This window comes from Alosa pseudoharengus, unplaced genomic scaffold, assembly GCF_046254945.1.
Source record: "Alosa pseudoharengus isolate Yale_2024_CS ecotype anadromous, Long Island Sound unplaced genomic scaffold, YU_APseudo_1.1 YU_APseudo_1.1_scf_18, whole genome shotgun sequence".
Taxonomy (NCBI): domain Eukaryota; kingdom Metazoa; phylum Chordata; class Actinopteri; order Clupeiformes; family Clupeidae; genus Alosa; species Alosa pseudoharengus.
This window is the reverse complement of record NW_027468650.1, coordinates 22,049,750-22,059,585: the sequence shown is the minus strand read 5'-3', so window position 1 is coordinate 22,059,585 and position 9,836 is coordinate 22,049,750. Positions and strand designations below refer to the sequence as shown.

General features: G+C 41.1%; 1 protein-coding gene across 1 annotated transcript; it reads left to right on the top strand.

Annotated features, from left to right (window-relative positions):
* Window positions 1-5,483: 5,483 nt before the first annotated feature.
* Window positions 5,484-6,785, top strand: rpl22l1 (ribosomal protein L22-like 1). The gene is made up of 4 exons (XM_076291313.1): window positions 5,484-5,540; window positions 5,980-6,090; window positions 6,318-6,439; window positions 6,530-6,785. The coding sequence occupies exons 1-4, from the start codon at window positions 5,532-5,534 to the stop codon at window positions 6,672-6,674; spliced, it is 387 nt and encodes a 128-aa protein (XP_076147428.1). The 5' UTR covers window positions 5,484-5,531; the 3' UTR covers window positions 6,675-6,785.
* Window positions 6,786-9,836: the final 3,051 nt, after the last annotated feature.

The window sequence follows — 9,836 nt, the reverse complement described above, 5'->3', positions numbered from 1 at the left end:
TTTCGTCCATGGTTTCGTGTCTTATCTAAATCTGACCATGGACTTTGGCGGAAAGCTGAAGGTGATTGCTGATAGGCTGTCCCAATCAGTGGTGCCTGCACAATCCAATCACGTTTGAGAGGGAAACAACAAATTGAGGGTTTCCTAGATTTTTCTTTTTTCCTTTTTTTTTTTTTAGAAGTAACGGATACTCACGGTTATGGATAGAAATGTAGTGGAGTAAAGAGTACAATATTTGCCTCTCAAATGTACTTGAGTAAAGTCAACAAAAAAAGCAACTTTCTGTTCCTGGTCTGAGAAAATCCGGATGTGACTCAGTGGAAGTATCCAATCACGCCTCGAAAATGTAGTCAGATTGTAGTTTCGAAGAAGAGTTGCTGTTGAATTGTAGCCTACCCTTGGGTGAACTTCGTTTTTGTAATGTGGTTTGATAGTCTCTTGAACAATGTGTTTGCTCGACCGTTTTATTGTGAGCCCTGTATGTGTTTAGTTTGGTTTCTTGATGGCTAGATTGGAATGGTTACAAGACTTTTTCTGGGTTGAATGGTGGCCATCTCGCTTCCCCCTGAAAAAATCAGCCTTGCAACTTTGGTCCGGCCAGCCGCCAGCCTCAGAGTCAAAGTCTTGCGGTCTCGCAATGTAACAAATTGCTTCGACGCACTACACACATACATGCCAGGCACTGGCTAGCTAGAACAGCAATGGAGTTTCTCGGACAGAGTCAGAGTCAGCGAAAAGAAGCAGAAAGCGAGTAAACCGTTGTCGGAAGAACAGGGAAAGAGGAAAGGGTAGGGGGAGCTCTGCAGAAAACAGTGAGAAAACAGCATAGGGTCCCTTTAAAGGTATACTATGCAGGTTAAGGTATTTTTGGCGAGTGTAGAGCTCCCTCTAGAGTCACGATGTATTTCTATGTTACTCTGCTATTGTAAATAGCAAACTTCTCGCGACTTATCCCCCCTGTACACAATGCAAATGCTTTTGTTGTGGAGGTGAAGGATTAACAACAGGGAAAAACTAAATCCAAAGAGCTATATCTACTGACAAGGTAATGTTTCAGGATTCTCATGAGATTTGTTGGGCCGCTGCTATTGGAAGTTCCATGGCTGGTTTTCTTGGTAGGGACTTGCTACGTCTATGCTGTAAAGCTATGCTAGATGAACGATTCACCTATTGAAAATTTGTTTACCATCAAATTGGCTTCGTAAAGGTGAAAGGTGTGCCTTTAAATAAAGAAATTGCATTGTTTGCATGATAAAATGTAATCAAGTAATCCCCAACAATGTAACTATAATCTGATTACAATTTTTTTTTTATTGTAATCTGGGTTGATTATAGTTACTATATTTTTGTAATCTGATTACGTAATACAGATTACATGTAATCCATTACTACCCAACCCTGAACATCAGCCCAGCATCCACCAAAGGTTTTTAAAAACAAAAACAAAATTTAACTCACTGAGATTGACACCTCACTGAGGTTGAGTCCTTCAAGTCCTCTGACAGGTGAACGTGACCGTGACGGTGGATGTGGAAATTCTGCAGTTGCCTTTTGTGATGTCTTGGTTGTCTTGGGTGTACTAGGCCGCTACAGAAAATATTTGAGTTAATATGAACAGTGGGCATTGCACATGACTAGAGAAAATGAAAAATAAATTAGATGAAATAAGAAATTGCTGTGACACTAACTTTGTAAAGATGATCAGGAAACTCTCGCAATGTAACAAATTGCTTCACGGCACTACACACACGCCAGGCACTGGCTAGAACAAGGTAGCAATGGAGTTTCTCAGACAGAGTCAGAGTCAGCGAAAAGAAGCAGAAAGCGAGTAAACCGTTGGCGGAGGAACAGGGAAAGAGGAAAGGGTAGGGGGAGCTCTGCAGAAAACAGTGAGAAAACAGCGAAGAAATCGTCAAAATTGTGTACTATGCAGGTTTAGGTATTTTTGGCGAGTGTAGAGCTCCCTCTAGAGTCACGATGTATTTCTATGTTACTCTGCTATTGTAAATAGCAAACTTCTCGCGACTTATCCCCCCTGTACACAATGCAAATGCTTTTGTTGTGGAGGTGAAGTATTAACAACAGGGAAAAACTAAATCCAAAGAGCTATATCTACTGACAAGGTAATGTTTCAGGATTCTCATGAGATTTGGCGGGGCGCTGCTATTGGAAGTTCCATGGCTGGTTTTCTTGGTAGGGACTTGCTACGTCTATGCTGTATAGCTATGCTAGGTGAACGATTCGCCTATTACAAATTTGTTTACCACCAAATTGGCTTCATAAAGGTGAAAATTGTGCATAGTGTGCCTGTGATCGGGATGGCGTTGCGGTGATGGAAATAGGATACAGTGTTGAGGTTTCTCAAAAAGGCAAGGTTTTTATTTCCACCTTGGAAGCTGAGCACATACCAGTCTGGAGAAATCGGAAAAACAAAAGAAAAACCAAACTCCAAACAATACAAATCAATCACTAAACTTTCAAAATATATCAAAATGAACTTTGACCATCCTTTTCAATCATAGGACCAGGTTTCAAGCATTAGGAGTCTTAAGTCTATAAACAGGGGCAATCACTTGCTCACCTCAGACCATTCTACCTCCTACTGCTCTCAACCATATTCCCACCAGAGAATTTAACTCTGCAGACTAAACCAATGCACAATCAATCAATCAATAATCTAACAAAATGCACCTTCTCTATATAAATATCCAAAAATACATTCCATACCATAAAACCCACAGTTTCATAACAAGGCAATCCTATTACATAATTTCATAACCTAATACATAGCATAAATAACCAGAACGTCCCAAACACCCCTCTTGTCCTGCACACTTGACCTCTGCTTGTGTAGTACGTACGTCACACTCCACGAACGAATGTTCCTTGCAACTTTCCGTCGGGTCTTTTCTCAGTCCCCAGACCTGGAAGCGCTATTGCCCGACACAATGAAAGGTTTGCTGAATGTCCGTGTTCCCTCAACCTTCAGTTGGCCACCCTGAAAGTAGGAGGCTCTTAACTAATATTGTCCCATATGCGTTTGTGTTTTGCAGTTGCCATTGCAACCATGCTGGATGCCGTTCGTGTTCGTGTGTGCAAATAAAGTGTGTTCGTAAATCACGTTGTCCGTTCTTTGTGTTTAGCTCCCGTATGAAATGAACTGTAGCCGTAACGGGCAGCCGCACCGTTACAGTGCCTTTAAATAAAGAAATTGCATTGTTTGCATGATAAAATGTAATCAAGTAATCCCCAACAATGTAACTATATTCTGATTACACATTTTTTTTTATTGTAATCTGAGTTGATTATAGTTACTATATTTTTGTAATCTGATTACGTAATACAGATTACATGTAATCCATTACTACCCAACCCTGAACATCAGCCCAGCATCCACCAAAGGTGTTTAAAAACAAAAACAAAATTTAACTCACTGAGATTGACACCTCACTGAGGTTGAGTCCTTCAAGTCCTCTGACAGGTGAACGTGACTGTGACGGTGGATGTGGAAATTCTACAGTTGCCTTTTGTGATGTCTTGGTTGTCCTGGGTGTACTAGGCCTCTACAGAAAATATTTGAGTTAACAGTGGCCATTGCACATGACTAGAGAAAATGAAAAGTAAATTAGATGAAATAAGAAATTGCTGTGACACTAACTTTGTAAAGATGATCAGGAAACTTAAAAATGGATGGGATCACTCCGTCTGTCCAGTTATGTCAAAATCCTCAGGTTTAAAATGACAGCTGCAGAGCAGGGTGAAGTGTGTTGGAGTAAAATTCTCTCTTCTCAGTTTTGCTGCCCATGCCTTGCGCCTGACTTTGTCAGTTGGAAATCTACACACAAAACAAGTCCCTCTTTACTTTTGTAACGCAAACATTTAAATGGTGAAAAAGTTGAGAAAGTTGCATGGAAATGGGGACATGCTATTCTAGGAGAAAGATATTTAAAAATATAAAAAAGATATTACAAAAATATTTTAAAAGATATGTTGAAAGATTATTACCACAACAAAAAATACAGTGTCCGTTTCACCTCAAAATTATATCCCCTTGTTAAAGTTTTGGCATTACGTCTCATGTTGTTGCCTTCGGTACTTACTGAAACATTAAATTTCACCCGAAAGCCAGATATCCATAACTTGTTGTGAGTAGTATATCCCCAAGAAATACAAGACAAGAAATACTATTTTCTGATTGGCTGGTAGGGGGCTATTGTACATTGGGGCTCCTATGAAGTAAATCTGGTAAAAAAAATGTAGGCCTAATCACCCTCCCATATCAATGTAAACGATGATTGAACTGACAACAAGCAGGCTTTGCAACAGTGTAATCAACTGTAACAAGGGAAATCCACCATAATGTTCCGTAACCAGTAAAGTAGGCTAGTACAACAAATTGAACAGGTCGGCCTCTTTTTAAACTGAACTGCATTTCCCTTTGTGTGCTATAAATGCATGTTGCCTATACATGACTGGCAACATGGGGGACAAACAGAATAACATCATGTAAGGTGTCCTGATATACGGAATTAATTAACTTGGTGGAGAAAACTGCACTCTCACATAAATCGATCCTCATGTCAAATCTATGATGATTTATGTTTTTTTTGGCCCCCACCATTGACTTCAAGGCAGCTCTGCCTGGTGCTAGGGTTAGTCAAAGGTTATGGTTAGGGTTAGGATTAGGTGCCTTAGGGGCCCAAAAGACAATCAAGCAACTATGAGAAGCATAGCCTATTGTCATGGTTAGTATATTGAACTGAGTGATGCAATTTGGCTTATTTGAGAAAACAGATTTTATTATTTGAAATACTTTACATACAATCCCTCATATTTTGTTACAAACTGCATTAGATTTTTTCCAATCCTGCAAAATACAAATTACAAAGTACACTAAATTAAATACGTATTTTAAATACATCTAATTAAAATAGGCCTACTGCCCATGTCTGCTTAGTCTATGGTTATGGTTATGGAAAGTGACACACACAAAAACAATATATTTAAAATTTAACAGGGAACAGATTAATGTTGGTCAAACTAGGAGAATAGCAATAATAAACAACAATGTCAATTCAATTAATAGCCTAATAAAATAAGCAATGAAAATTAGGGAAAAAAGCAATAATAAACAATAATGTCCATTCAATCAATAATATAAAAACAATAACATGGTAAGACTAGCCTACATTAAGGAGAATATCAAACAGTCTTAACATTACTTAACACAGAAACATGCATCGGTATGCTGAGAAGCAAAGGCGACAAATCTAGCTACCAAAAAGGAAGCTACGTTGTCATTGGAGGCGCTTAATGCACCAAATAGGCTCATTCGACTACAGCGCTGCACGGATCTGGCTGAACGTGATGCTTGTTGAATTTAACAATGCATCCATTGTGCAAAAGTCCAACATGTATCACGTGCAGCTAGATTTGCGCAGCTCTGCACGAAGTCGAATGAGCCTATTCTTTGGTGCATTAAGCGCCTCCTCTGACAACGTAACTTCCTTTTCCTCCCTCCTCTCGCTGAAATGGCGCCGGTAAGATTCTCTTGTGGCAACTTTGTTGTAATAAATACATTCAGACGTGAGATTATTGCTAAGTACAGAGGAGTAATACGTATGGTAATAGTGTATGTGTGGCCATACGTTGTGGCCCGAAGAACCACTAATTTACGCGAATAAATCACCACAAGGAAAGACGGCACAGATCTAACACGTGTTACGTGGTAGTCTGTCTAGGTTATCTGTTACTGTGTTGCTGTAGGCTACTGTCACATTCACAATTCCACGTCAAATCACAATGAATAACGTAGCCCATCATCGATATCATAGAAAAGACGATATAGAAACTATGTCTTCCGTTAAGAGTAGTATGAAACTGACATGAATGAATAAATATGGATTAGAAATGGCCTTTCAGAGTTGTAGTTGTCTAGTTCCGTGAATTGTTTATACTAACTGGTGCATAATTACACAGAAAAGACAGATTGTCAAGACTACCAAGAAGAGCAAGAAGGGAGCTTCTTGGAAATACACCCTTGACCTCACGCATCCAGTTGAGGATGGGATCCTTGACTCCGCTAATTTTGTGAGTTGTTTTGGATGTTTAATATTATGAATGGCTGTCATGAATTAAGTGGTTACACTGTGTCTGTTTTGATTGTTTAAACATTCATAGGGCTTTAAATAAATTAAGATTGAATTGAAGGTGTATTGGTACATGACTAACCTGGTCTGCTGACTAGGGTCCCCTTCCCTAGTTGAAAGCCTAGGGCCATCTTCCCTAGTGTGGTCATTTGTCCTTGTACCTAACAGGAGATCTTCCTTAAAGAGAGAGTGAAGGTCAATGGCAAAACTGGTAATCTGGGAAATGTAGTCCAGATTGCACGCCTGAAGAATAAGATCAATGTCACATCGGAAAAGCAGTTCTCTAAAAGGTGAGATTTCATCTAGTATGCTCTGTATGTATTATTTTCATAATATCCACACTGATGGACCAGCTACATAAACATCTGCATATTTTTTAGGTACCTGAAGTATCTCACCAAGAAGTACTTGAAGAAGAACAACCTGCGTGATTGGCTGCGAGTGGTGGCTTCAGATAAGGAGACCTATGAACTGCGCTACTTCCAGATCAGTCAGGAGGATGATGAGTCTGAGACAGAAGAATGAAGCTAAAGCTTTTTACTGCCAGGCGATCGTAGACTGTGATGGCACATGAGACCTGAGGTGTTCACACTGTAGCCTGAGATTTGTAAATAAAGATGGTTATCTGATACATCATCTGGATCTCTCTTATGGTCTTTATTTTGATCTGGTTGTCTGTAAAGTTATTTCCTTTATATGGTCAATTGTGGACCAGATGACACCTTTCTTTGTGCATAAGTAAAGGTAAATCCCTGTTGTGCTTTATGAACTGGTACTTTATTTTAGTAACCAATTGATAGTTAATTTCAGACCTAGATACAGGCCTGATACAATAGCTCATTTAGACATGCTTTAGTTGTTGTTAATGTAATTTAACAAATTTTACATACATTTATAATACAAAACAATAGAAGCCAGTATACACATTCCAAAAACATCTAATATGAAAATGCAACTTTTTAATCCTATTGTGTGTCTGTAACAAGAATCACCGCATCAGTGGTGATGTGGTGTGATACAGTCGTATAGAATACTTATTAGTGTCTTTCACAGAATGTTAACATGTATGGCCATCATGGGGAGTGAGAGACAAACGTTCTTTTAAATCAAAGTGAGGGTTAACAGGCAAATATTTAAAACACTTTTTTTTTCATCATTTTGGACTGAGCTTTTTGATTATATGCCTGAAGATTCATCTTGTGTTTCTGGTGATATCCTTAAGTTTACAGGTTACAATCAGCTGATCAACAATGATGCTGTGCCATACCAGTTTCCCTGGAATGGTTCCCTAACTGCAGTAATGGGCCTCCGACACCAACACCTAATAATGTTACTCCGCCATGATGTTTCACACTTCCCAGGGAGTATTAATAATTTCCTCGAAACATATTAGGGTGTCTTATCACACAATGTTCATTAGAATGGTATCAATGCATAGAGTATTGTCCCAGTAGAGTGAACCTTCTAGTCCTCCTGGGTGTCCTTGATTTTGGCCTATTTTATTTGTTAATTATCCACATTACACATCTTGGAAGTAATAATGACTCTGGAGAGCCTAAATAATTTCATCAAATTCTACCATCTGTAACAACAGGTCTGAAATAGGATACATATTGCACAAGGGAAATATGACAAGTGGGAGATTTTTATTCCATTTTCCCAGTGAGAACCTATAAGGCCTTCAGCTGTTGATGAATATGTGTTAGCCTAATGTTATAATTACTCTAATTGACAGCCATCATTTTTATTGTTACAATTATCATTTTAGTTCAGTATATTGATAAGGTGTCAGCATGACATCCTGAGTTAATCCTCAACTTTGTTTTCTATATTCACATGGTAGTTAACTAAACTCCCTCTCTCAAGCATATTGCAAACAAATTTAGAAATATAATGTGCATCAGTTGGCTGTAGGCTGGGAGAAATATCTTTTTGCCTTTATGAACCTGATCTTTGTTTCAACTGCTGTGAAACTCACATCATGAGGTGTTGAACCCTGCTCTTTTTGACTGTCTTGTCTTTTGTTTATATCTCCTTTGATCATGTCATGATCACCTGATTCAGGATAGAGAGGTTGGATTAAATCTTATCAGCAGTAGAAACTCCAGCCCAGCAGCCAAAGATAAACCGTTTAAGTGAAAGATTACCCCTATGGCTATGCAAATAGTTGTGGTGTAATAGTTGGCGAAAACAGTATAAATACAGTTGTACCTTTGGCAGGCACCACATACTCAGTCTTGTCTGTTTACTAGACAGTCTAACGTGGGGCTCCAGAGATGTTGACAGCTGCTGGAAGAGAAGCGGAAGCGATGGTGTTGACCAAGTCCAGGACTAAGAGTGAACGGTTTCAGGCCACCCTGGCTGGACTCCTTGAACTGGAAGTCCTCAGAGCCAAGCACAAGCAAATAGTGGAGATGGCACTGGGAAGCAGCAACAGCAGGCCCAAACACTCACAGGACACTCAACTGGGAACCTACCAGTATTGGCTGAAAGGGAACTCATCTAGGCTGAGATTGACCCGCAGTCTTTCGGAGGAGGCCTTCGATGACTTGGAGAGATGCGAAATGGCTCAGAGCTGGTCAAGGCACTCCTCGGAGGACCTTCTTCTAGATAGTGTAGGCCATAGTGATGAAGGCCCAGGGCCAAGGGTGCAGCCTGCTGCTGCTTGGGACGACAGCAGCTCCAGGGCCAGCTCTGGGTTCTGTGAGGACGACATGAGTGAGGTGTGCAGTGAAGACGCGGATGTCAGTTTCCTCTCAAACTCGTTCGCCCCTCTGTCCACTCAGAATGCCCCTGAGGTTAGTGGAACTCTGAGGCCCATTATGATGAAGAGGGCTGAACAGCAAAGGGAGGTCAGAGATAAGGACCCTGCCAACAGGAATCAGGAGGTCATCCCACAGGACAGCTTCTTCTTGGTGGCCAGCCTGTACCCTGACTCGCGCTGGCCGGATGTGTCAGAGGTACTGCAACCCCAGGTGGTCCTGGAGTCTAGGTACCGCTCGGACTTGCGCTCCCACCAGGGGGAAGAGGTTTATCGCTACCCCAGCCCGCTGCACGCTGTGGCCCTGCTGAGTCCACTCTACGCTCCTCGGGGTCCAATCAACCTAAACAGGAGTTTGAGGCATAGCACTATGAAGCCTGGGTCGCGGCCAGCCTCTGTCTATCTTTGCTCACACTTTGACTTAGGGATCAACACAGAGTCCTCATGTTTACCCACCAGCATGTCTGTGGTGCCCCAAGGGCAGGCTTGTCAAATCCTTCCCCGAGTTCCCTGTGAGAAGCACAGGCTGGAGATGCTTATCGCACGGCTGGCAAAATGCAACCAGCATCTTAAAAATCAGCCACCCTTGCCAAGACCACAGAGAGGCAATCCAGCATCCAGTCTTCATCGCACGTGTTCCATGGGCAGGATGGGAAGGATTTTGGACAGTAAGCAAAAAGCCCAGAAGAAAGGTGAGAGAATGGACACCATGTGAAACTGTCCTTCAGTGTCTTCCCCTAGGACCCTCCATAATATGAAGAGAGCCATGCGTACCAACCAGAGTGCAGGTGTGGCTATGGGCAGAGGAGATACTGACACAGCACTGCTGTCTAATGCTCCAGATGAGGAATGTGTTGGCGTCTCAGACAGCAAGAAACCGAGGGAAGCACATGATGTGGCCAATCAGAAGGAGCAGTCATCGCCTG

Coding starts and splice junctions, on each gene's coding strand:
- rpl22l1 (XM_076291313.1), top strand. Junction 6,091..6,317: donor TCCTTGACTCCGCTAATTTT/GTGAGTTGTTTT, acceptor TGTACCTAACAG/GAGATCTTCCTTAAAGAGAG. Junction 6,440..6,529: donor GAAAAGCAGTTCTCTAAAAG/GTGAGATTTCAT, acceptor CATATTTTTTAG/GTACCTGAAGTATCTCACCA.